General features: G+C 46.9%; 7 protein-coding genes across 7 annotated transcripts; 3 read left to right on the top strand and 4 right to left on the bottom strand.

The window, feature by feature from the left end:
• Window positions 1-969: 969 nt before the first annotated feature.
• Window positions 970-2,019, top strand: M431DRAFT_78374 (hypothetical protein; the record flags this gene model as incomplete). Its single annotated transcript, XM_024922680.1, has 3 exons — window positions 970-1,141; window positions 1,214-1,427; window positions 1,491-2,019. 3 exons carry the CDS (start codon window positions 970-972, stop codon window positions 2,017-2,019), a joined length of 915 nt encoding a protein of 304 aa, XP_024778010.1.
• A 2,234-nt stretch (window positions 2,020-4,253) lies between these two features.
• M431DRAFT_110690 (hypothetical protein) lies at window positions 4,254-5,282 on the top strand (the record flags this gene model as incomplete). The annotated part of the gene is made up of 3 exons (XM_024911760.1): window positions 4,254-4,734; window positions 4,788-4,907; window positions 4,972-5,282. 3 exons carry the CDS (start codon window positions 4,254-4,256, stop codon window positions 5,280-5,282), a joined length of 912 nt encoding a protein of 303 aa, XP_024778009.1.
• A 7,058-nt stretch (window positions 5,283-12,340) lies between these two features.
• On the bottom strand, window positions 12,341-13,239 carry M431DRAFT_479819 (hypothetical protein; the record flags this gene model as incomplete). Its single annotated transcript, XM_024915811.1, has 4 exons — window positions 12,341-12,349; window positions 12,411-12,624; window positions 12,680-13,010; window positions 13,062-13,239. 4 exons carry the CDS (start codon window positions 13,237-13,239, stop codon window positions 12,341-12,343), a joined length of 732 nt encoding a protein of 243 aa, XP_024778008.1.
• Window positions 13,240-14,353: 1,114 nt separating this feature from the next.
• M431DRAFT_110684 (hypothetical protein) lies at window positions 14,354-14,797 on the bottom strand (the record flags this gene model as incomplete). The annotated part of the gene is made up of 1 exon (XM_024911759.1): window positions 14,354-14,797. Exon 1 carries the CDS (start codon window positions 14,789-14,791, stop codon window positions 14,354-14,356), a length of 438 nt encoding a protein of 145 aa, XP_024778007.1. The 5' UTR covers window positions 14,792-14,797.
• Window positions 14,798-16,393: 1,596 nt separating this feature from the next.
• On the top strand, window positions 16,394-18,078 carry M431DRAFT_479817 (hypothetical protein; the record flags this gene model as incomplete). Its single annotated transcript, XM_024915810.1, has 4 exons — window positions 16,394-16,448; window positions 16,504-16,567; window positions 16,623-17,520; window positions 17,566-18,078. The coding sequence occupies 4 exons, from the start codon at window positions 16,394-16,396 to the stop codon at window positions 18,076-18,078; spliced, it is 1,530 nt and encodes a 509-aa protein (XP_024778006.1).
• Window positions 18,079-18,165: 87 nt separating this feature from the next.
• Window positions 18,166-20,809, bottom strand: M431DRAFT_110682 (hypothetical protein). The gene is made up of 7 exons (XM_024911758.1): window positions 20,638-20,809; window positions 20,269-20,573; window positions 19,891-20,201; window positions 19,735-19,815; window positions 19,071-19,678; window positions 18,828-19,010; window positions 18,166-18,753 (listed from the first exon to the last, which is right to left on the bottom strand). Exons 1-7 carry the CDS (start codon window positions 20,793-20,795, stop codon window positions 18,366-18,368), a joined length of 2,034 nt encoding a protein of 677 aa, XP_024778005.1. The 5' UTR covers window positions 20,796-20,809; the 3' UTR covers window positions 18,166-18,365.
• Window positions 20,810-23,546: 2,737 nt separating this feature from the next.
• On the bottom strand, window positions 23,547-24,915 carry M431DRAFT_517879 (hypothetical protein). Its single transcript, XM_024920348.1, has 2 exons — window positions 24,693-24,915; window positions 23,547-24,633 (listed from the first exon to the last, which is right to left on the bottom strand). The coding sequence occupies exons 1-2, from the start codon at window positions 24,804-24,806 to the stop codon at window positions 23,716-23,718; spliced, it is 1,032 nt and encodes a 343-aa protein (XP_024778004.1). The 5' UTR covers window positions 24,807-24,915; the 3' UTR covers window positions 23,547-23,715.
• Between the last annotated feature and the right edge of the window lie 1,731 nt (window positions 24,916-26,646).

Raw genomic sequence — 26,646 nt, 5'->3', positions numbered from 1 at the left:
TACTATTCTTTGTCACTCCGCCGCCATTATCCTCAACTAGTATACTACTATAGTACTAAGTCCATCAATCTCGCGCTCCCAGCAACAGTAAACGCTAATTACATAGATAAACTTATCTAAAAATCCCTATATTTTTTCTTTACAGTAGATATTAACTTACCTAATTGTTTTAAATATCTAGCTAGCTATTAAACCTGTAAACCATGTACATGTTGCGCATACTACAGTTGCAACAAGCAAATGAATCGACAAGAGACCAAAGCCCTTCATTGTGAATGCAATGAATAGCAATGAAACAGAACGTCCACGCAAATACCCATGACAATAGCCTCTTCGTAAGCATCTGTCAAACATGTTTCCAAGACGACATGACAGCAAAACCCCACGAATCGAGATTCAAATCTCCGGGAACAAAACACAAAGACGGACTCCAGATCGACACGAGTCTATCCGAGAATAGCCAAGCCCCAGCCTCCCCCCCCCTTGAGACCGATGCCTCTCCGAGAGAGCCATAGTAGGTCCAGCCAATCGAATGCCACCTAATCAACCTGTGCCACAGTAATCATGGTCCCGTTAATCTGGATTCGATCGGGCAAATATCGAGGACACCGTAATGAGCCCCTTTGCCGCCCTGCATGCTGCCTCCCTGCATGTCTTATCGCAGCCAAGAGGGCGGCTCTCCCAAGCGCCAATTCACCTCAGCAGTAGCACCGGATAGAACAGCTTCCGGCATCAATGTCTCAGTCCATGACGCAAATCAAACTTCCACTTACGAGAAGACGGGATATTACACGATCGTTGGAGTAAGGCGAGAGGTTGATAGACAGTGTTGACGTCGGCATCACAACAATCACCCTGGACAAGACGAAGCTATATCACAGCCATGTCCCAGCACCCACGAATCACAAACTATCCTCCCCCCAGCTGTTGCTCTTTTGCCAAAGCCTTCCAACATTTCATATAGTCAAGATGAAATTCTCAAGTGTACTTCTCGCAGCGGCTGCTTCGGTGGTAAATGCCCAGCGCCCAGCCAGCGTCTCCATATGCGACTACTACACCACGGCGCTCCTCAAAGAAAACACGGCAGAGAACCAGCTGACGCTGCTCACACTCCTCGTCAACACCGTCGTGATCGGCAACTGTACGCCAATTCTCATCGCCTCTCCACATTGCATTGACTTTCGTCTCTAACTCGTCCGTTCCCTCACTGCAGATACAGCTCCCAACGTCGGCGTCAAGGTGCCCGGCATCCTTGCCCCAGGTCAGGTCAACGGCAAGGCGGTCAATCTTTTGCCGTACTTTAATGGCCAGCTAGCTTCGACCAATACCGGTGGCTCTCATGGACAATCGGTCAACTTTCTCGATGGTGGCGGCGCAGCACCGCTCATGAAGAACAAGCCCGCCAACGACGACACCTCGAGACAATAGTATGTTGACACCTTGACCGTACACCAATCATTCGTCACAACCTGCTAACTGGGAGTGTACAGCTTCCTCCTCACGCATCTGTATCAATTCTTCGGCTCCCTCCTCTCCTGCTCGCACCAAGGAATGCCCGGCTTTCCCGCCTATGGGGGTCGAGCGTCGCTTTACCAAGTCCACAAGTTCATGGCCCTCGACAGCGCAGAACTGACATACTTCATCCAGCAGATTGCCCTAGCTGCGCAGTCGTTTGGTGTAGCCGCCTCAGACATTGAGATCGTGGGCAACGCCCTCTCCAACGGCTTCGGCATGCGTTGTGCTATGCCTGCCACGGTGATCAAGGCCCAAGGGCCGCAACTGCAGGCGATCTGTGTCGAGAGCGATTGCCCCTTGGCGAAGAACGCGTCTTGTAGCCTGTATGAAGCAGTGGTGGAGCCGTCCAAGGTTAATTCAACCGCAGCCATGAGTTCACACAGCACAGTGATGGCGACCGCAACCCAGTCGATGACAATACCTTCGGCTGGGGCCGGGACTGCCCGTTGTTTGAATGGCGCAGCCGTTGCGGCTATTGCTGGTGTCGCTGCGTTTGCTGTCTAGGAGTTGTTCAAACTTGATTGCCCTTTGAACAATGTGTACTGGAGATGAACACGATACCCAGAGTACCCCGATGGATTCCTTCTGTAGTTGCATAAATACAACTTCTTTTTAGCACACCAGAGTAGCTTTGTACATGTTCAGCCGTGGGTTTTATATATACCCCCGAGGCTGCCGGCAGGATCTTGCTCTACTGCGTAAGTAAAATATTATTTCTTACGGGCTATTAGTGAGTACTAAAGCCAGAGATTTAGCTTTCTGGGGATTACCTGCAGCTAAGGAGTATTATTAATGTGAGCTCCGTGACAGCCAAACAGGCGGCCGACGAGCCCGGAATACTTTACGGCGCTAGTAAAGCAGCATTAAACAGTATAACCCGGTCTATGGCGAGCGCTCTAGCTGCAGAGAAAGGCATCACGATCAATTCAATAAGCGTCGGGCCCACGAAGACTCCTGCCATGGAGAACGCCTTAGCTAACCTGCCCAAAGAGTATATGGAAGGACTTAAGAACTATGCCACTGTTGAGAAGCGATTGGCAGAGCCAGAGGAGATTGCGGCAATTGTAGCTTTCGTAGCGAGCGAAGATGCTCGTTGGATGAATGGTGCTAGTGTCCCTGCGAATGGAGGCGCGATTTTACTAGCAGAGGGTTAACTACTATTGAGATATTTCCAATTTAATGTTCTGATGTTGAAATCAGTGATAACTCTGGGATTATACATGGTATCAATCCTCAATTCGCGATCACGGACGCAATTAACACAATGTCTCTTTCCTAAAACGTGTGATGTGGGATTGCTTCCCGGAAATCTCGCCGATAAACACAAAAACCATGGAGTAAGTGATTTTTAAATATTGACCCGTTGCTGCCAATGTTAAATGTATGTTTCTTGAATCTAGAGACAGGACACCATTACCAAGAACTCTCTTCATTGTAATCTGCAGAGCTGCTCAAGTATTACAAATTTTTCTTCTATAGTCGATTACAAATACGAGGGCCTACGAGAGGCCTTACAGTGCTTCGAATGCCTACTCAGCGCTTGAGTGACGTACGTTGTATACATCTTAGGTGGATAGACTAGGTGGACTTTGGCTTGCATCTTGGGACTTTGTGATTCTGGCTTACCAATTAGCGAGTTTAGCGACTTACAAATTGTTAACCTTGCAAAAGACGACGAAGAATGGTCAAAAACTCCAGAGGCTATGTTCGCTGCGTTATGTATATGCATTTTTCGGTTTCTTGCAGGTAAATTCCATCAAGAAGAGCAAGCATTGTGGCGGGCGTACGCGGGCAAGATTGCCTATGTACCCAGAAAGAGGGTGGTCCCGTCATCAGAGCATTTCGGGGGGTGGGGGTTGGCAGCAGTCATGTTCATGCATACACGTTTGACACTATAGTTGTAGTAGAAGCTAACTTGTCTGACCGTGATTTCACAGACATCGCTGCTCCATTTGCAATGAAAAGTCTTCTACGGTGCACTGTAACATACGTGAACGGAAGTTATGATTTGATACAGATTGCATTGATTGGACAAGATTTACAATAGCTGGGGTAAGTGAACGAGAAAAATATACAATATTTATTAAAATTAATACTATGTGAGATAATAATATGCCTTAGACAATTAGCTCAGAGACGGATGCAGTGTGCCTAGTGTTAGAGAGATGTACTGTAAGACTTTCTTGCGTTCTTTACTATGGGCCCTAATCGCTCGCTATGAAGTAGAGATCGAGTGGAACTGTTCACCCAGATGGCATAGCTTAATATACAAATAGTGATTGTCCAGTAGATTCACCTTATGCAAACCTGTGGAAATGTACAATCTAGGACGAATTATTAATGCAGGTACTTACAAGTAATGTACCAACTTAGAAGGTCAGCGGAAGTGATTTCCAGTGAACGGGTTTGTTAGACCAGCTTGGGAATACGCTCCGCGGACATGTTTCACGAGCCGGGCCGCTCCTAGCTTTTTCTCTACTCTAGGCATGATTAATCGAATAATATGTTCTGTATGACGTATGAACGACCTCGATTCCATTCTCTCTCCACGAGCATTACAAATTAACTTCTTGTCAGTAATAGCATTGGTAGCTGTGGTTCATTTGGCTTTCTATAAAGGTCTGTATCATCCGGGACAAGTGATAGATAGAAGTACCCCAACTCCATTAGTTGTCGAATCTCAGCGACAAATTATTACGTCTACATACATCCAGCAAGCCGAATATCATTAGTTAGAAATGAGGCTTCCTACTCTCATCCCATTGGCCATCGCCTCCATTATCCACACCGCAACGGGTGCTCCGGCACCCACTGCCCCTTCATCCGTGATAACGACAACCAAGATCACCCCTTCATACTGGCGTGCGACATTTTCAGATCCTCCATTCAATATCCAAGGCAATGCTTTCTTCCGTGATTTCTATACCCTTGTTGATGAAATTACCAGCGACCCTAATGTCAAGGTTGTTGTTTTCGACTCGAATTCGAAATACTTCTTCTCCACACACGTGGACCTTATAAATACTCTAGACCCCGACTTGTACCCCGGTAACCCCCGATACTGGGATAGCATTACTCGCCTAGCAAAAGCTCCGGTGCTCACAGTAGCTGCCATCAGAGGCCTCACTTACAATGCTGGTGCAGAGATTGCAGCGGTTCTGGATGTTAGATTTGGGAGCAAAGAGAAAGCCGTACTTGCACAGTATGAAGTCGGGTTCGGTGAGTTTTATCTACTGATTTGACATATCTTCTTACTAATGTAAATTCTCAAGGTGCAAATCCAGGTGGTGGTGGAATCGAGTTGTTGTCCCGCTTGGCTGGACGAAGTCGAGCCCTCGAAGTTGTAATCGGTGCCGACAGCATTGACGCTGAGACTGCTGCTCTCTACGGGTGTAAGCTACTAGCCTATTAATGCTCCCATGTTCAATGTTTGAGCGCAATGCTAAATAATTCTAGGGATCAATCGTGCAATCCCAGATGCTCAATTCGAAAAGTTTGTTGACAAATTTGCTCGCCGAGTAGCTGGCTGGGACCACTCTGCCATCGCCGCAGCGAAGAATCTCATCAATGGGCGCACCGGATTTCCTACGGCAGACGAGCAGATAGAGAGCTTTAACTCATTCTTGAAAGCTGATGCCCCAGGTGGCTTGGTGGACAGACGACTGAAAGCAATGGCTGCCGCCGGAATGCAGACCAACCTGAACTTTGAGGAGAATTTTGGTCGAGAGGAATTGAAGTTCGTCGGAAATGGACCGTGGAACGCTTAGATATACAGATTTCATCCTGATATTTTAATAATAGAATATGGAGCGTCTAAAAACATCTATCTCAACACTTGCATAGCCTTCAGCCCCAAGCATCATTTGTTCGTGAGCTCACTTCTTAAAGAAATCCAGAAATCCTTTGTTATCACATGCTACAGCGATGTCAATAGCCGTTCTTTGTCGTCCATCTTCGGCTAGAGGATCAAGCCCCTTTGCAACTAGAAATTTGAACCTTGCAATGGTGATGTCGTCTTTACTCCTTCCACCATGGCTGCCTTGGAACGATGAGCTCGCCAAGATATGTAAGAGAGTCTCTCCAGCATTATTGCGGACCATGAAATCTGCCCCTGCCTCCTCGTAGAATGCCAGCTGCTCTTGTTCAAAATCCTCGAGCTTGGTTCTATCTACTGGCTGTTGAGGCGGCGCAACCGGAAACCCCGTGCTTGCGAGGACTGGTTGTGCCAGGAATGGTCTTTGAAAGTTCGTGCGTGGAAAGCTCACGCTTGGGGTGGCTGTACCTGGGAGGACTGTCGCTGGGAATGGGTAGAGGGTGCTTGGATGGGATGCTCTCGCGAAGGCTGTGCTTGTGAAGCCTGCGCCGAAGACACCGATATTCTGTAAGCCAACTCGTGGCCTGTCGAGGGATGAAGGTTCTGAAGAGAACCAATTGAACAATGGTGTGTTACCATTTTTGGTATTACGTATGTCGATTGGGACACCCATGTCAAGAAAGCGCTGAAACAATGCATGCTTCGGCCGGTGACCGAGGAAATGTATAGGAAAATTGCCGTCGGCGTCCGGATGCAATGGGTCTGAACCCGCATCTAGAAGGATATCGACAATGTCTTTGCAAGGTGCTTGTCGGAAGAAACCCATACACGGATTGCAGAAACCTGGCTGAACGTAGTTGATTGGTAAATTACCTTTGAAATCTTCTTCATGTACAAGCTCCGGACTTTTGGATAGCATCAGTTTTACCACCTCATTGTGTTTGCAAATTTCATTCGGTGCGTGAGACTCAAAGATGTGATGAAGAGCGTTTTTGCCCTCACTATCCCGGGCTGACAGATCGGCTTCCAGTTCTACGAGCTTCGTAGCTGTCACATCGGCGAAGGTTTTGTTCCGGCATGCTGCCATAAGCAATGTCCTGCCTTTACCATCGCGATGTTCCAGGTCGATGGATTTCCAGTCAATAATGTCTTGGATAAATTTGCTGTTCTCCAACAGCTCATGAATGACAGTGCAGTCCTCATAGTGATGGCCTTGAGGGGGCTGTTTACCTGTCCTGTCGTTCTCAGAACTGTTGATGGTCTCATTCGTGGATGGCATAGCCACAAGAGAAGCACTGATATCCTGAGCGGTTTTGTTAAACCTGGCATATAGGTCCACGCCGTGAGAAACAAGCAGCTCCATCATACGAATGTACTTATTGTCATCAGGTTGCGCTGGATTTGCGATGTTATTACCGAAAGGATTACCGAAAACGGGGCCGCGATTTAGGGCATTAACGTGAGTTGCTGCTTTATAGTCAACGAGTAGCAACGCGTATAACTCATCCAGTTCAATTGTAGCGCCATCCCTCTTTATTGGACCAAGCTTGTCTCCTGAAGCACTGGCGTTACATCTCTTGTTGAGATCCATGCCAACTGATAGTAGTCGCTCAAATAGCTGAACATTGCATTCTTCGATTGCAACGAATAAAATTGAGATGTCCAATGCCGCTCCTGGTGGTAGAATAATCTGCAGCATTCTGGGATTGCTGCTTCTGACCGCGAGAGTCTGACAGCTTTTGCCCATATTGTCGCTTGCGTGAATATCTGCGCCGGCACTGACAAGTACTCGAGCTGCTTCTTCTTGGAAAGAAGGCACTCTGCGAGTATTTCCTGGAATACTCTCCAATGCGATGTGCAGAGGCGTCCGCTTAATCTGATCTTTCAAGTTGACATTGGCTCCATGACTTATGAGATAAGGAAGTGCCTGGTGAACCTGCCACCAGTGGTGACCTCTGGCCAAGATGTGAAGCGCACTCTCCCCCTCTACTATCTGTCCATCTACCAGGTTAAAGATTTGTGTAGAGGTTTGCGCATTGACGTCTGCTTTGAAGGTCTCAACGAGCACTTTGACCACCTCCATATTAGGCATTCTGCTGCTGCATGCGGCAATCAAGAGCGAGCTGATGCTTCGCGGACCAAAGGGACCTCTTCGCTTCGTAATACCATTTAGCCACTTTGTGCACCATTTTTTGCTTTCAAAGTTTTTCACAACCTCGCCAGTGCATAATTTCTCGAGGAGCAGTCCATATCCTCCAAGAACCAAACTATGCCACGGCGTACCATTTGCGCGGCTTGCTTCCGTGAAATCCGTACCCTCTCGATGGATCTCTTCGACGCGACTGTACTCTCGTGACATTAAGAACTTATCAGGTTCAGAGTCATGACAGTGTATATGATTGCATTGATGCTCAAGTTCTGGAGGTCCTACCATTGCCTCCGCCTGCTCCCGAAGGCTTGAAAGAGATTCAATATCGCTTTTGTATAATTTTGGATCCAGTCTATTGGCCAAAGCCAAGAAGCATCTTATAGTGTAGCCCATTGTTGGGCTCTTGATAAGACTAATGGCTTCTTGAATCTGGTTCCGTCCAGAGGTATCTGTTGTATGAACGTCTAGTCCGTGAGCGACTAACATGTCTAGTATCTCGTCAAGGCGGCTCGAAGTATGCTCAGGTGGTATTTTTTTGTCTTCCTGCATGGGTGGATTAATCCTACGCAGAAATGGGCGTGTTTCATCCTCAAGCTTAAGCCCTGCGGCTTGGAGACGATTCTGTCTATCATTGGCCGAGCCACAGCCTCTCCAAAGTTCCAGTTCGCTTTCAAATTTGGTACATTCTTGTAGTGGTGTCATACCATCCTTCGCCCGGATGTTAACATCAGCTCCTGATGCGAGTAAGAACGCTACCGCCTCTGGGCGTCCGGATCTGCATGCATAATGAAGAGCTGTTCGCCCACTATTATCCCGATGATTAACGAGACTTGAGACATTTGAAGAACCATCTTTCTCGACTTCATAGAGAAGCATGTCAACAATGTTTGACTGGCAAGCGCGAGCTGCGAGGTGCAATGGAGTCAGCCCATCAAGAGTCACAGCTGCTACGTTCGCCCTAGCTCTGAGGAGTGCGGCGACGTGATACTCGGAGATAGTAGCAGCCAAATGGAGGGGCGTTATGCCATCACTGTCGGCTGGGCTCGGGTTCTTGCAAACACTCAACAAGTAATTGATAGGGGTCTTTTCATATTGGCTGTCAAACGCCTCAGTCTCTATACTGCAGGCGATATGCAGGGGGGTTCTCCCCTGATTGTTTGCTTGATCGGGATCAACTCCACTCTCAGTCAGTAGATTATATATATCTGGAACTGGTGGACCATTCCTGACATGGAAAGAAGGCCTCTGGGACGGGTAAGACCGAGTGTAAATCGCTTCATGCCACATGGTATTCCCTGCTTCATCTTGGGCAAGCGGACTCACCCCCAGATCCAGAAAGTATTTAAATCGATCGTAAGCATCGCGGTGTGCCGCTTCATGGAGCAAAGTTCGGCCCTTGTCGTCGCGGCAATCGGTTTTCGCTCCCAGCTCCACAAGGATCTTGAGAATATTGCTCATAGTCCAATCTCGCTCGTAAAACTTTGCGCTTACTCTTTGAAATAAAGGCGTGAAGCCCTTGTTATCACGAGCCTCAAGATCTGCGCCGGATTCCACCAAGACCTTAATCAGATCCTCTTGCCTTTGCCCATGCTCGCCCTCAATGTGCAATGCCGTTTGACCGCTGTGATTCTTCATATTTGCGTCGGCTCCCCGTGCAAAGAGAGCAAGAATGAGATCGCGATTGGTATGTCGACAGCCTACGGCAACGTGAAGAGCGCCATTGCCATCGTTATCCACGGCATTACAGTCTGGACCGAAGGATAAGAATTCCAACGAGGTTTCCGGTGACTGAGAAGAGAGAAGACATAAAAGCGGCGTTCTACCATCCGAAGTTCGTCGCTTATTGATGTCTGCGCCGCCCTCCTCGATGAGTAGACGGACAGCATCTTTGCTGGTGAGATTTCCGTGCAGTGGTGTATCTCCCTTGTCGCAAGTTGTATTCACGTCGGCGCCCGCCTTGACAAGTAGCCGTAGCATGGCAAAAACCGATTCAGATGACACAAAGGCTGAACCCGAGAACAAGCTGTGTAGAGCCGTCTTGCCTTCGAGGTCTGGAACCTCTAGATCGACCCCAACCTCCTGAACTAGCTCGAAACATTTTTGAATCCTGTCCACGCTTGGCCGATTGTTCCCTGCAGCACTGGTGGACAGCACGTGCAGGGCTGTAAGCATGCGCTGTGAACCATTCGGGTCCAGGCCCTTTGCACCATGCCTTATGCTAAGATTCTGATAGAATTTCGGCTCAAGTAAGACATTCGGATTGGCTCCAGCCTTCAGAAGGACTTCTATAGTCTGAGGGTTGACTGCCTCGCAAGCATAGTATAATGCCGTGTGATGGGAAACGAAGGCGTCCACCTCTATGCCTGGATGTCTCAGGATGCACTCCACAACTTTATCCTGGCCACACTCAGCTGCCAAGTGCAATGCGTTATACACAACATTAGTATCGTTGAGAAAGGGCAAATATATGACCACAACTTCTTTATGCCCATTCTTGCAGGCATATTGGAGCGGCGTCCGCCCAGTGGACCTGCGCTCGGCATAATGGTAACGTTTGGCTTGAGGATCTGTCCTAGGAGTGAGAGGATCAACCCCAGCAGTCAATAAGATCTGTGCTGCTGCTGCGTGGTTTCGCATTGCAGCTTCGTGTAATGGCGTCAAGCCGGTGGCGTTATAATTGTTTGACTCGGCGCCGTGCTGTAGGAGAAGCCTGATTGCTTCTTCATGTCCATTATACGCAGCCCAGTAGATGGGAGTTTCTTCCCTCTCATTGACGACATTGGCGTTGGTGTTTGGCCTCTCCAGAAGATCCCGCATGTAATCCGCCAGATTGAGATAAGCAGCAACATGTAGAGGAGACATGTCCTCAAAGTCGACATTCGGCCACTCTAGACTCAGCCAGACGAGAAGGCGGTTCCCTTGGAGGAAATTGTCCAGCAGTTTATATAGCTCTGGTTGACCTCTGGCCGATAACCCGGCCTTGATTATGTGTATATGCCAATTGAAGGCCGCATACTCGGCAAATGGGTGTTCTAGCCTTGAATCTTGGTTAAGTCTCCTACGTTTCCAACTCTCATTTCTCATCTTGCTCTTCTCCATGATCTCATAGCTGTCCAGGCACCCTGCATCAAGGTAAGATAGACATGCGAGTGCTAGTCTGAGGTGAGTTGATTCAGATTCAAGCAAGCTATACTCATCGGCTAGATGCCCATGAGCAGGAGAGCGTGTTTGGCCCTTGAGAAACTCAGTGAGAGAGTGATGTACAACAGAAACAGTCTCATCAGGGAGAATCTCCAAAAGTGATCCACAAATGGCACGTATGATGTCTTTGACCTCTTTGAGCTCACGTATACCGTCCAGTTGACGTGTCACGCTCAGCATTTCTGACATCTCAAGAAGTCGGAGCGGGCGATTCGCGTGAGTTACCCACTGCAGAACTAGGAGCTGTACATGGTGTGGTATGCCAGACCTGTGAGAATGTTCTCTCAGAAGAGTAGTGTACATGACATTGAGATTGGCGGGCAGAGTCTCAAGAATGTGCTCTATGTTGGCATCTTGTTCCATGATTTGTTCCATAACCAGCTTAGCATAGAGGAAGATTCCGCCGGCCTTTTCAAGGACTGCCTGCTGGATCTTGTGTTGATCATCTTTGGGAATGCGAGAGCTAGCAAGCAGTCGTTGTACATAAACCACAATATCTTGATCCACCAACTGTTCCTGGAGGCGAATTTGTACCGTTTGGTAAGGTCTAAGTGGTGTCTCAACTGCAGGTACGGGTCTGCTAGTTATCATCATTCTAATATTGCGTGGCTGCCAAGATGCGAATTTGGCCAACTCATGAAGAAACTGATCATTGCCAAGGTTCATCTCGTCCAGAGCGTCTATAACGCAGTAGACCTTGGGCACATATGTGCACGCTAGCCGAAGGTCTCTGAACATGTCCTCGATGGACAGCGTCTCAATTGTTCGACGCTCGTCAAGGTACTTCTTGAGTCTGGCTTGGAGCGGCGGGCTGTAGGGTAGAATCTGGACAAGCCAGTCTCGTAGCAGAGCTGTTGGCTCATAATTGGCGCGGATGATCTGTCGGAAGAAGAAATAGAGAACTGGAACGCCTTCTTCTTGCAGTCGCTGAATTGATCTAGCGGCGAAGACAGACTTTCCTGAACCAGGGATGCCTTTGAGCCAAAGTATCCCTTTGGCTTTCGAATCATGCCATTGCTTGTAGGCATCCGTTAAGTAGAGCCAGTCGCCCGTTCCAGCAACATGGGAACTCAAGTGCTTGTAGAATTCTCCATTGACCGCAGCATAGTCTGTTGGACAAAGCCATTGCTTAATTTTGGTGAGAGTCTCGGGAGTCTGAGGTAGGATATTCTCTTCATTGAAATCGCTCACGTCATCACGGGTCAGCATAACAATGTCACCATTGTCCGCAGCCGCCGAATCTCCCGGTGTGATAATTTCAAATGATTGATCCATGATGTATAATATGTTCTGGTAGTCATTGACGTCTAATACTGCAGATCGTTGGTTGGAACGCTGTTTATGCAGGCAGTATTTAAAGGCAATTGGCAACCCTTGTCCGGACAGATGATTGGTCTTGGAGCTGGTGGTCTGTGCGCTGGAGCCTAATTTTCTAATAAGATGTGGAGTCTCAACTTTGGAGTAATAACGTGATTGGGAAGTTGGAGATTGATATACGAGATTCACGACCAGAAACGGCTGTCGCCGAAGGTAACATCTCGACATTAACCTAAAGCCCGTTGGGGAGAGAGATATTACGTGCAATGAATTTGGCTATTATTGTGCACATATTTATTTTCAATGCTCAAGTTACAGCTCAGTTCTTCCTATGTCCTTCGTCTCTATTTGACCTGTAATAACATGTATATAAAACCCAACGACGCAACGGTCTGTTTCGATATCACTTATTACCTTGTCAACTATCCCATCTACCTCATCATGAGATTTAACAATTGTCGATTCAGTCTTATCAAGTGTGCCTTTTAAAATTTGGCGTGCAGCGGCCATGAAAAGTCGTCCAGTGGTTTTACGAAGATTTTCCGGCAAACCAAAGCTATGATAGATGCTCTCATGACAATTGACATATCCAGATTCTTGAATTTGGCTCAGAAGTCGCATTGGGGCTCTGGAAGATTATTAGGGCTTTTGGACGGTAATAAAAACTGGTTTGAGTTACTCACGTAATATCTCTGCCAACAGAGCGGGCGTACTGCACTTCAGCGTTGCTCCACAGCGCAAATTCCTTTGTCACGGGCACACATGTAATTCCTGAGTGTCCATAGTCCTCCCACACTAGCCAACCTCCTAGTCGCAGCAGCATCTTGATATTTTGAGCCGCTTCTGCCCATTGGTCCGCTTTGAGGCCAAGTATGAGCATTCGTACATGAATCACATCATACTGCGCCCGCAATTGCTCAGGAAACGGTTTAAGTATGTCCCCGGGGAAAAGTCGAACATTATTAGGTAGCTCGAAAGCTTCAATAAACTTCGATGGGTCGTAATCGTAACCGTCTAGACGTGCATTGCTGGGTAATTTGGCCGCAAGATCTCGAAGTCAAATACCAGTGCCAGTGGCAAGATCAGCTATAGCAGGAGGATGGTCAGGCTTCACCAGGCCACCAAAAATGTGAGGCGGCAAAAGTTGTTTGGCAACTGGCATCCACATATTGTAATGCTGATTATGGAGGCGCTGCTCCTCGCCAGCATCAGGACCTCGAGTCAGTGTGTATGGGGAGTCCATGTTGGGTCGATTTCTAGAGTATAACGATAAACTGTACTCTCGGTGGTAAGCTATAAAGAAGCAAGTTGAAGAAAGGCCCATGGGTTTGTATTTGTACCTGATTCAGCGGTCCGGAGTAGACAGGAACCTAAAGTTCTTGGATCTGGCTCTACGCAGTCAGCCCCCTACTGGTTAGAGTATCTGGAGTAGCTTTACTCACTAATTAGGGATATTCCAATTTCTGTAATATCGTAGCGCATTGATTTGTCATTCTCACTTTAATCTTATTGTAGCTAATTATCGTGAGATACACAGAGGGCGATGTCAGGACATTCTACATACATGTACTGATATGATATGTGTTACAGCAAGTGATATCAGGTGTCAGCGAAGAACACGCTGACGTGCTAACATCACCAGGATCCTCGGCTTTTCTCATCTCCACCAGAGGATTTTATCCAAGAGTTAGAAATCGAGGCGGGCGATATTATGCGACTGATGCCCGGCTGATTGACAATGAGTCCCGCTGAGAGCAAGCACAGACGTAAGCGACCCATTGTTTGTTAGCCGAGATAGCCTGGATGAGCTAAAATCTCAGATACAGTACAGGTGATCATGCCCTGCAGAAGATGCGCGCAATAATGGGAAACAGGAATAAGTTTGATTCCAAATCTGAAGCCTGTAACCTGTGAAGGTGCCATAGTTCTAGCGCTGTGGAACAACTAGAAATATTCTCAGCTCTAGCTGGTCCGCATATTTGACGCTACTTCGACAGCTACAGAGACGTTATTGAAAGCTGGAGAAGAACTTTTGCTATGAGATTGCGTTATGCCGCAGCTTACATGAGCATTTAGCCCGAGGATCCATCATACCTTTATCTGAGAGTAGGTTAGGAGTATCTTAGCACCGAAAGGTCATACTCCCCCGATAAACAATAATTATGCTACTGGGTTTGAAGATTGTGTGCCTTAAGCTCATTGTAGTATTCATTAAATTTAGCAGGCGGTGTAAAACATGATGTTACACGGAGCTAGAGATAGATAAATTGCAAAGCTTTATATGGTATAGTTTCTGTGGCAGTCAATGACAATTCCTGCTTCGTTTCGTTGCATAAGGAGATATTCTATTTCCCGTTTTACTTCTTTTCAATAGCATTTTGAAGCTTCTGAATCCATTCAATTGTATACGCGCTATCCGCGAATTCCATGATGTCCACAATTTCTTGGCCGGTCTCATCGACCTTCATGATCCATACATATTCATTCTGATATTCTCCCAGTACCGTTTCGCAGGTGGATTTGAGGTGCAAGGTGATATGTCGGGATTTGTCGTCAATTATAGGCTCATAGCCATCCATGAAAGAAAGTTTGAATCCGCTCATGACATTCTTCAGGTTGCCGACCCAGGCAGAGTATTCGCTGTTGGTGCGTGGCGGCGCGTCTAGTGATTTTGGTAGGAGGCGGTGCATGCAACTCTCGCTGCGATATCTCACAACGGATTCTGTGGTGAACTCGTTGAAAGCATTTAAGAAAGAGATGGCAAGTTCCATCATACGAGATCGTAGGTCACTCATTTTGGCAAGATTTCGGGTGGGATGTTTTCGAATGCAGCCAACGGTCTGCTAACTCGAGAAATCTTAATACTTAAATAGGTGGGACAATGCATGTGGGACGTTTCAACAACATACCGCTTTCTACGGAGTATAAGCAAAGTAAAAAAAGAACTCCGAAAATCTGGTTAAAGCGCGTGTTTTTGTAAGAGAGACGTAAGCGGTGAAGTGGGTCTATTGGACAGTTTCTGATAGATCTCATGAGACGTCGGTAGTATTGTCGTTTCTGGTATGTGGAGCATAGGTAGTGCTGTCTGTTATAGATCATACCACAGTTCTACTGGCTGTACCTGTATAGAACAGATGGCCGTTGGGGAGGGGTTGGAACAGTAATGCGGCCTCGGTGGACCAGTTAGAACCAGGAATTATGCTGAGTATGCTCCTCGTTGAAGTCCAGGGGAGCAGACTGCTCCGCAGTTTTATTTTGGCTGACACCTTTGGAATCGGATGACCGATGATCTCTGTTATCACTGTGATCGGCTTGCTTACATCTGGTGTTTGGGGGCCCTGCTAAAGAAGATCGGAGTAGCGTCGATTCAGCGGGTTAGTGTCCAGCTTGTCAGCCTGCATCTCTCTCGCCCTGTTCCAGCTACCTAGTTATTGAAACCAGCATCCACCCTCGACTCTTGGTCGATAGTGAAAGATGTTTAATGGAAAGCCTTGCCCAACAGCGATTTGTTCTACCCCTGGCGGGTATTCGCGGTTCTATGGGATATATTCCGAGACTCCACAAAAGCCTGCCACCGGCGGGAGTTGCCAGCAAAAGGAGATGTTCGATTGCGTGTAGTCAGCCTTGTCGGCCTCTAGAAAGCGTTTGCTCATTGTATTACCCATATGATGTTGTGTAGATATTTCCAAATGAGGCGTTTTTGCTATATTCATGACATTATTGACATTTGCCGAATTATCTTCGCACCTCTATTGTATGTATCAAACGGTATAAGAACAACTACGGGTACCTATCTCAGTGTGATTCCATACCTTTATTTACACAAATACGGGCCGACTACCAAGGATCATCAAGATTGTGGACCATGTAAGCTGTAAATAGTGCTCCGTACTCGTAAAGATTATACACTAGTGCGGAGATGATTTCCATGTCATTTACTATTACTCTTACCTGGCAGACACTATATGAGAGCTTGGGATGCCTCTTGGTCATGTAATCATACGCTGTTTTATAAGTCTATCGTGAAAATATAACACCACTCATTACTACGATGGGCCCGTCCAATTTGCAGATGACAAGAGACGCCGTTATTTCGACTCAAAACACGCATTCGGCAGACATTATCCGACCAGACTTGGAAAACCAGTTCTACGACGATGCTATATTTACTCGCGCGTTATCATGTACGAAAATCTAGATGAAACCACAGATTCATGACAAGATACTGATCAACTGATGAGGTTTTCTACCCTCGGACGCAATGGCAAAGGCCTCTCCAGAGTTAGCTTCACTGGGTGAGAAGATGCTGTCACGAGAGTTTCTCGACATGCATTCGAATACTGAGAGCAATCCGCCATATATTCGGCCTCTAGATACCTAGGGCCGTAGAGTCGATCATGTTGTTACAAGTAATGGATGGAGACATTTTCGAGCATTCGCCCAATCTGAGGGGTGAGTTCCAAAGCCATGGCTAATTCAGTATGTAGGGGTAGTACTAAATCGACAGATAGACTGACTGCAGTGCCGGAGTCGAGATTTTCTGGTTACGGCAGAGTTGTTCAGTTTGCCAAGTGAGTTGCCTATACATTCGAGTCCCTTATCATCTTCACTAATATTGGCTAATAGGTTTCTTCTATTCTCTTCACTCTCTGGAGGCTGGGGTTCACAGCTTGCGTTAAGTCAGGGTGCCAGTACAATGCTTAAAGAACATCTTGAGAATCCAAGCTTGGACCAAGAGACCCGAGACGCAATACAATGTGCGTATGACGGTCTAGTATCTTCAGATCCACGCAAAGCTTGGACCTCTGGGATATGGGTGACCGAATTGCCTTCAGGCAGCGATTTCACGGGTCTGACTACGGCTGAATTCCAAGCGGATAATGATGGAAAGAGGTTAGGAGAGTTGAAGTTAGGTCACTGGGCTCTCTATGGATCTAAATTCTACGCCTCCGGACCAGATGCCACAGTTACGCTTATTCTGGCAAACACCGCGAAAGGACCTTCAGCATTTCTTGCTCCACTTAGAATACCAGTGCAAGACCAAAGTGGAAGAGCCATTTATGTCCCCAATGGCATTAGTATACGATGCCTGAAGAAAAAATGCGGAAGTACTCCTGTTGCGGTGGCAGAAGTCGAACTCAGCGGGATGCGAGCCTGGCTGATCGGACAAGAAGGACGAGGCGCGCGTGAAGTACTCACGTTCCTGACAGTTGCCCGTATGTTTGCGTGCGCTGGCACCCTGAGCGCTTGGGGACACAGCCTCAGAGTTGCTCGTGCATTTGCCAAGGTCCGTCGCATTGGGAGAAAGCCACTGAATGAGTTGCCGCTTCACATGCACAGTCTGGCCAAGTCTCACTTGGCGTACAAGGCCAGACTTATGCTGCTGTTGTATCTCTCCGGTCTTTTGCAGCTAAATGAGCAGAAGCATAGTGGTGATGAGACATTACCGTTCTGTGTCGGCTTAGACGCGACTGCCGAGGACGTGGAATTGTTATTTCGATGGCTAGTCCCGGCTGCAAAGGCGGTCATATGCCGCGAAGCTGTGAACAATATCGGCCTGTGAGTGGAGTTCCTTGGAGGGTTGGGATATATGGAGAATGAAGAAGGCGAGTTCAATATTGCTCGGCTGTATCGAGATATGTCAGCTGGTCCTATTGTAGAAGGAACATCGAATGTTTTGGCAGCTTATGCCATGAATCTGATAGAGGGTAATAATGGCTCAACGACTTTGGCGGTTATCGATACAGCTGTCTTTGCCCACATCGAGTGTCATCAAAATTTGGCCCTCGAAAGGAAGCTGATCTTAGAATCCTGGAGTCGATTGAAGCTTGTACTCTCTGACGGCTCAATTGAACACATAGGAGCGGCAGAGAGCTTTGCGCGACACATTATTGATCATATATGCGCCGCTCTGTTGATTACAGACGCGGGAAGAGATGGTGATGAAGTGGCATGCGAGTTTGCAAAACGATGGGGTTTGCAAGTGTGCGGTGCAACTGAGCACTACTACAAGAAAGTAGAGACTCCGGGAAAGTTATTGTTGGACCAGAGGTTGTGCTATGGAAGCTCATACCAGCATTAAGCCAGCAGCTGAGTTGGCGAAGACACTGCTTGTTTCCGATTAAAACATCTCCTACAAAACGATTACAATAACACAATCTCTTACTATGCAGCCTAAACCAAGCCGATTATGTTTGTTTCAAGTCAAATTTATGTCTTCGATAACTCGGCACCAATGCATGTAAAGCTTGAATATCTCACTTCTCTTCACTGAATACATGAAACACAACATTTCCATCCAAATTCATTCCAAATTTAACTCCCGGCATGCTGATTGTAAAAGCCTTACTCCGATTGCGCCATGAGCGTTCATAAGCTCGGTTCTAGCTCCAGCTGAATATCACTAAAAGATTCCCAAAAATTGAAGCATGACGCTTCATCCAAAAGAGTCGTAAGAATATCATCATTGATGTTCGGTAGGGTGGCCGAGTCATCCGCAGGGGTTGCACGGGACAGAGAGGCTCCTCCAGCGGTCGAAGCAACCCCAGTCGGACTGCCAGAGTAGTTCGGGTATAATTGGCGTATCGCTTCCAAGAAAACGCCCCGATACACGGAGGCTGATGTATACGTCTCCTCTAGATCCTCCATGACCATCATACAAAGCTCCAGCTTGTTTAGGCTGAGGCGGCGAGAAAGAGCGTCTGTCGATTTACAGTTGAGGAGATGCACATGCATAGCTGATACTAGAAGAGAAGGACTGCAGCCGATACAGAAGCTATAATCAGCAATTGCGCGAATGTCATCGCTGAGGTCGCGGGAGAATGCACTCACGTCATAGGACAAGCAAATCGAAGGAGCTTATCCCGTACGATGTTATCAACAATGGCATTGGAGCGTACAGCTGCTGAATCCATCTTGTTTCGCATCTCATTCTGCCATTCATTCTTAATGGCTGGAGACAGGTCTTCTGGGGCCTTGGCAATGTACGGGCAATAAAATGTGATCAAAATCGCGCTGTGGCCATGTATAAGCAAACCGTTAAAAGATGATGTGGAGATTGGATTTGGGACTTACTGATAATGCAGTTGTAAATGATATAGATAAAAGGATGTGAGGCGACTTTGTTCGATCGCATATCGCTCTGGGAGCTGCATTTGCAATAGCTTCGCTTCCAGGAGTTCAATCTGACGGAGCGTTGGACTAGGGCCGAAAGGCTGGTAGCACAGAGTAAGAACGTCGCCCAGAAGTTTGCTCAATTCGATCAGAGTAATCCAATAGTGAGCCAGCTGAGAGAAATCTTCTGGGATATATGCGCTGGCAATTGAAGCCGGTATCTGCGTCAGGTCGCTTAGCACATCAGCGGACGAGACCATCGGTGTATTGCAGTCGTTGAGATTGATCCTTAATGGCCTCCCAAGCGTCAAGCTCAACGAGCGATCCCTGAAGAAACAAGTCCACCAGAGACGACGCCAAAGATGTCGCTGGTGGTTAGGAAAAGAAGTGTTGAACTTGACTGAATCTGGATCTCGGTGCAAGCCCAGCATTTGACAGAGGCTGATTGCAACGCCTATCCAATACCACGGCTGCGAGTGTCCGTCCCACTTTGAGTGCCAGAATCCCATTAGGAGAGCAGATTGCAGGAGGACGACTTTGTCCGTCTCACCACCATTGTCGTACAAGCACTAAAACGGGTGTGAGAATTGTTTCTTATCCGCAATGACCAATATTCAGTACACACCTTTGCCCGAGAGTACATGGCAGCTTTCATCTCTTTGCGGGAAGAGTAGCCTTCAAGAGTCCATACTCGAGCATCGACAAACTGCGAATAAGAATTAGTTGCAGGCCAACCTATTGCGTAGATAAAGCAAATAAACATCGAAACATCATAGCTTACATTTGCTGCGACAAAGAACATGCTCCATAACAATAGCAAGTTCCATTCACTAGCCTTTCCAGTTTCGTGGAACTTGAGCAGCACTGTCGCATCAACTATCGGCATCAGGGGATGTACATGGTGAAAGTATGCACGGAGGAGTTCGTTGCAGGTGCTTTTTTGAGGTAAAGTAAAAACTCCCTTGTACTGTAGATATTCACGGTCTTGCGCAGATAGTGAAATAGGTGCTTCCGAGATGAGAATATGTCTTGCGACAGGTTGCTGTGATGGCGAACAGGCGTCAAGTACAGACATGCACCCCGGTGCCTCTCCTGTTTTTAAGACAAATGTCAGCGTCATCTTGGCCGATGTACGCAACGTCGTTTCATTATCTCATACCAGTATAGAAAGGTCGGCCAGCCTGGTTACTCTGCCCCAAGGCTGCTGACGAGATCTCAGCTCCAATACGCTGGTCATCTGGGCTGCCACGGCTATCAGTGCCAGCGGCAAGGCCGCTATCGTCTGCAATATTGCTTGAGTCGTTGCCCTGAGGCGAGTAAGATGCTATAGAGCTAGGTCCCTGCTCTGCCGAGGCCTGGGGTAGTGGTTGTGGAACTGTCCTAGACGCGGTAGTTACTGGACGGTTAAGTTCAAATTGAATGGGCGAATGGTTGTGACGGAGACCAGAGGATTGCTTGTGCCGACTACAGCCGCGTTGAGTAAGACCAATCAGCTCCTTTCTAAATGCAAGTCATTGTCAAATCTCACCTGTTTCGATTGCTCTCTAAGAGCACACAGCCGACACCATCTTGAGAGCAGTTTATGCAAGGAATTCCCGTCACCTGGACGCTGCAACGTACTTTACGGCGACGACAGTTTTGGCACGCAACTGCCGACCGACGGTGACGAAAAGTTGACATTGCCATTGCTTCTATCGCTGGTTCATTATCCGAGTATTGGGAAGACAGGGGAGAAGCCGAGATCATTGCTGAGAAGCTCCCGAAGACCTCGGGAGGCCACATCTCGGTCATCACGTGATATGCCGAGGTTATTTACCTCGATCCGCCTTTCTTTCAACTAGAAGCATGAAGAAGCAGGGAGTTTCGGGTTGCAGAGTTTTTGGTTTTTGAGGGTCCCGAGCCTGTTTATTGATCTTAAACTGAGCCATTGGAGACATGAGTTGTCAATATGTGGATAGAGAGTAACGATACACCTTCCGTGATCAGGACAGGTAACCCGCCCGAGCTCCATAGTATGTAAGACTGAAGAGGGTAACATTCTTTGCGCCTAAACTGTCGCACGCCCAACTTATACAGCTCCTATCGACCTATTGGGTGAAGCACATGCGCTAGTCCGGTTGCGTGCTGGAATTCTGCGTATATACGAATATACGAACAGTGCATGAGAGATCTGCAAGGTGTCAGATATAGGATCAGAACTGGCATTAGCCCTCCTTCCTCAATTACATGTATGCTTCAACATTCCACTCCTTCAAAGCCGACAAACGAAAAGTCGAGTCTTTCATAATTTACAAATTGAGAAAATGCAGCTGAGACCGCAGTATCAGTATGACGCAGAATAGCAGTGCAGTTCGCTACATCTCCATACTGCAGCCTACAACTTACACTCACAAAGGAGATGAACCCGGGTAAGTGAACTGTATAATACTACAGCCGTACATGCAACTAACTACATAATTAACTCCTTCAATCTATCTATTTGATCGCTTCATCTAATGTGTACGTTTCTATTGGCCTGTGTTACATCACTCCGTGAGCAGTGCAGGTGGCTCTAAGCTAGTCACTCCGCCACTTTACAACTAACAAGGCTCGGAAACAGGGGCAAATATTCATTCCAATTATCACAAATCCACCAGCCTAAGTACCCCATCCCTAGAGTCTACATGGCCACTAAATACAGAGTCACCCCACGCACATACACAGAATGAGGGCCGGGATAGAAACTCGGTTCCTGAGAGAACAAGGTCAGAACAAGCATAATGAGCGTAATTACGTCAAGTTTCAAGCAATCAATTCACTCATATGCATTATTGTCTAGTATTCAGGGGCAATTGTGTCAAATCCGCAACTGTCGGGACTTGAGAGGGACTGGTGTCAGCCCACCCCCTATGACAGGGCTCCATTACAAATAATACTAAGCTATTTTCTATCTCTGCGTGGCTCAATTAACCGATCTCACAGTAGCAGGGCAAAAGGAATAGGGCCCCTACTGGTTAATGTTAGAGTTGGAACCAATGCAGGAGCTTTAAACCTGCACATAGTCGGGCGACTATACAACGGAATGTCACCTGAACTAGCACGAGGTGTCACAGAAGGATCTCGTAGATTGACTCCCGATGTTTCGGGGGTGATTTATCGCTCCATTAATGCGTTAGGATGAAATCCGCGTTGCAGAAAGGCGCCTTTCGTCAAGAAGGCTCTTCCTTCTGGCGAGGCTTGCAAGGTCACAACGCCCTGGTTATATGGAAATTATCCAGCGGATACCTTACAATTTTCACAATAGTATTTCTCGTACGATAGATATTGAGAACAGACCATATTCTCGGAGATTTCTTGAGCGCAGCCCTTTGCATCTCCGATGATAGGGGAGGCTAGTTAAAGTATGTACCGTAGCTGCCCATAGCGCGCTCGGCATATAAATACAGATATACTACCTAAAATAGTGCGGTCGGATTCGCCTCGGAACAACTTTTTAACTTGCATAATACAGGTAACTAGACCGAATAACAATCCCCAGGGTGATAGAATAAATACAGGATCTAGTCGGTCGTTGGACGATGAGGCTTGGACTGACGGATATGCACCTGTCAAGAGATAGTTGGCACATTAGTTGATCTTTGCGTTAATCATTGCATGGCTTAGCATTATCCCTCCTGTACTTAAGGAAACAGATGGATTATCTACAGTTCCCTAACGAGCCACGCCAATCGGAACATTGGAAGAGATTCAGCTTGGTGACCCTCAATTTCTCCTAGCGAAGCCGGCCTACTTCTAGGAGAGAGCTCTTTCTGAAACAGCGCAGTGACCTGTCATCTAGATCTAACCAAGGCGTATGCATGAACTGGCAAAATGTTGTGCCGAGGCTGCCTTTGCCAAATGAAGGTATTCGTAAATCTCCGGGCCACTCCAAGCAGAAGCTGCTATCTGGTGGATCCGGTAAGGCATAATACCAATCAATGACTGTTCAATCCGCGGTCCGATAGCCTTGATGGGTCTTGGTTACTCCATAAATACATCGCTTACGTGCTAAAAATGTTCATTTCCAAGTGTCTACGCTCGATCGTACCAGAACTCATGTAGGCGAAAGCGTAGGGTCAACGATTAGCTTACGGGATCCAGAGACATTAGAACGGGCCAAAAGAACTTGGTATTCAAATCATTGATAATCAAGGTCACTCAGATCCAGCATAGTACTAACCGGGCGAGAAGCATGCCCATTGTGGATACACCCTGGTGTGTGATTTTGTCAAGATTGACAGACATTGCGTCCCTCGACCATGTTTTTCAGTCTCCGAGCTATCTAAACTACATACTTGGATCCAGCGATATCCGATCAACTATCACGTTTATTCTGTTTAAATGGGTCAGATATTAACCATCAGGGTTAACTTTATTATCTACTACGGATAGCTAGCTTTCGAACTCTACTTCGATGATGGCCAATGGAAGCCTAGGAAAGGATAAGCAACAACAATTCAGAATATGCACAACTCTCTATATAACGCAAACCCATTCGTCGATGCTGGCAGCACCGACGTTGCAGTGTCACCACTGCAATCTCATAAGCAGTATATACATTTATTTTCTTTGTGAAAAATTGCGACTTTCAGAACTGTCGCCCCTTTCTAAAGCCCTGAAATAGCATAAGAAATATCTCACGCTTCAAACCTTCGCTTTCATCCATGGCCGCAATTATCCCTTCAATCTTAACTCTTTGTTTTCCCTCATATTCCCTAAAGGCTTTCGGCAAATCTAGCTCTTCGAAGACTTTTTTCACTGTATCAACGTGAGAAGGCTCCTTCCTTCCGTAGTTTTGCAAAAGGCGCTTTCGCTGTTCTTCGTTTACCCGAGACAGCGCCTCAATAATGAGCCACGAGCATTTTTTGTCTTGAATGTCCGTCCCATGTTTCCCTGTAATCTCATAGTCCCCATATACATCGATATAGTCGTCGTTTACTTGGAAATACTCTCCTAGTGCCACTGCAAAGGTATGAGTCTGTTCCAAGTTCTTCGGTGTGGCGAGCCGCCAATATGCCAAAGCGAGCATGATTGGCCCTGATATACTGTATGAAGACTTTTCTTTGACTATCGACCAGTATTTTTCCTCGCTAAACGTTCCGATATCCTCCTCTTTCGCAGCAGCAAGATCGCACAGCTGACCTAGTTCAGTATGGAGTCCAAGGTCAACGAAGAGCTCGACTATATCGATATAACCGGGATGTTGGCGTAGAAACTTCTTGAGGAAAAAGAAGATGGCAGATTTCAGAATGCATGCGTCATTGATGGCCATGAGACCGATATGGGGCTGGCGATACCAGCACGGTTCACCACGACGGGTCGTCGACTCGTCCATTATGTCATCTAGAATCAGATAGTGCGCTCCTAGCATCTCAACAAGCCATGCTAAGACGCAGAGTTGGTTTGACTCTTCTTCATTTACTTCAGTCTTCGCAAGTTGCTTTCCAATGTATAGTGTTGCTAACCCCCGATGGAGTTTGCCGGTTCCAACGTTTGCGGAGAAGCACTATATAAAGTTAGGCACTGCAGGTAGGTAAGGACTCCACTGGCTTTGGCCACACTCACCTGCACATAATGATCAATTATCGCCTCATCAAAGCCTTGAGATTCAAGGTATTCTCTGAACGTGGCATTTAAGGCAACGTATGTTGTGCGAAGCTCGTTCTTGAGGGCGTCCATTTCTCACAGTAAAAGTACGGAAACTCCAAAGTCAGCTGTGTTGGTCAACCCAATATGGAAGCTTTGACAAGGGGCAGCGATAGCGGAAAACCTAGCTCACTGTCTTTGCAGGATCAATATTGCCATGTGAACAGCCACCAACGCGTTGCAATGAGGCCAAAAGGCTGCTGACGTGGCGACCGGGAAAACCACGCTTAATCACAGCCGCCGAAGATACGAGTTATGTTCGGGATTCATCCGTTACACTGATAAGAGAATTGAGATTAGGTGACTCCATATGACCAGTCTTGGTCCAATATATATATATAATAGGCCGTTTGTTCTCTCTCATTGGGATATCTTTTCGTGTTGAAGACCTTGTTCAGATGAAATGGGTTCTGTATAATTACAGATCCTTATATCGGTAAATACGCAGCTAAGATACATGTAGCTGCTGGCGATATTGCTTGCTTTGCTCCTCAGACCATCTCCAAAATTCCCTTGCGATGCCAGTCAAACCTTTTACCTTAGATTTGGACACAATACACAATTTCCAAGTCAATTCTTTGGCCATGAAGGTGTGTACAAGACTATGTCCAAGTACCAGTCTGCTCCAAACTCACATCCATCGAAAGGCCACCGAACAATTCCGGGTAAGCAGATAAATTAGCGAATAGACCACTACCTCAATTGCGAGCCTCTAACAGGGAGGCATGCGTTTTTAGAGTCCAATATTTTATGATGCCATCGTTTTTGTGCAGTTTGGTGAACTTTGTTCCATGATAGTAGTTTCCGGCTTTATTATTACCATATTTGGTCCATGCATTGGCGTCTACAGCGGAATTCGTATTGTTGAGGTCCACCCCACCAAGTGGTGAATGGCAGATGACCGATTATGCCCCCCATAGTACTTGGACGGATTGAGGAGTGGCACTCTTTGAGAACTCTATTAATAAAAGTGAAGAGCTTTGTGAATAAAAAAGGTGTTATGCAAATGGTACCTAATTGCTGTTTGTAGAGTTGCTTCGTCTTTAAGCTGTAAGACGACGTGATAACGCCAGTCTTATTCCCAAGTACATCTAATCCGGTCTCTTTCGAAAGAAAGTCATCAGGAGACTTCTCAATTGCTCCTAGATCATTCAAATCAGGGTACAAGAAGATGATTTCACCTTTAGAATTAAGAAGAGGGGCTTTAATATCTGCAGTCGTTTTGTTTGCTTCTTCAATAGATCGTGTGGTATACACACTTTTTACCGTAAGAGTGGAGAATCCTGGCTAGATCTTTACCAACACCACTTACAGAGTCTGTTACTATTAATACCCAAGACAAGTGGTTATCTTTCGACTGGTCCATGAGCTATTATGATCGAGATGTACCTTTCCAAGTTGACTCTTCATTTAGTAGTTTCTTTGTAAAAGGTGGTTTTGGTAGAAAGGCATTTTTCCAAAGTCGTCTTGATTTCCGTACCCATAGAAGGGATGGCGGGATAAATAGCTGATCCTCAAGAACACTTCTATAACGGCGTCAGATCCTCCCAATTGCAGATTAAGTGCGAGAATTTTGGCGTTTATCGTAATGACAGCGTAGATGTTGTCTTGCTAATATCCTTAAAGCGACATTAGCCCGTCATCCCTCTGCATTAGTCGCTGGAGAATTAAAGCCCCAGAAGGGCTAGTTTACGCCTTGGCACTGCACGAAACACTGTAGCTTGCCGTGATCCTGTCGCTTGCCGTGATTCCGAAGGTGGCTGCATGTGCGGGGGACGACCGCCGGCCGCAATAGGTGACAGTAAACCAGTCAAGTTCACTCGCTGTGAAGTGCTGGTGAAGTGCTGGTACTGCCTACGCATCGTTTTTTTTT

The sequence above is a fragment of the Trichoderma harzianum genome (genome assembly GCF_003025095.1).
Source record: "Trichoderma harzianum CBS 226.95 unplaced genomic scaffold M431scaffold_3, whole genome shotgun sequence".
NCBI classification, from domain to species: Eukaryota; Fungi; Ascomycota; class Sordariomycetes; order Hypocreales; family Hypocreaceae; genus Trichoderma; species Trichoderma harzianum.
The sequence above is the reverse complement of the archived record's forward strand: the minus strand, read 5'-3'. Positions and strand labels throughout refer to the sequence as shown.

Coding starts and splice junctions, on each gene's coding strand:
- M431DRAFT_110682 (XM_024911758.1), bottom strand. CDS start 20,795: ATGGCAATGTCAACTTTTCGTCACCGTCGGTCGGCAGTTGCGTGCCAA. Junction 19,011..19,070: donor CATTTACAACTGCATTATCA/GTAAGTCCCAAA, acceptor ACATGGCCACAG/CGCGATTTTGATCACATTTT. Junction 18,754..18,827: donor CGATTTGCTTGTCCTATGAC/GTGAGTGCATTC, acceptor TATCGGCTGCAG/TCCTTCTCTTCTAGTATCAG.
- M431DRAFT_517879 (XM_024920348.1), bottom strand. CDS start 24,806: ATGGACGCCCTCAAGAACGAGCTTCGCACAACATACGTTGCCTTAAAT. Junction 24,634..24,692: donor TAATTGATCATTATGTGCAG/GTGAGTGTGGCC, acceptor AACTTTATATAG/TGCTTCTCCGCAAACGTTGG.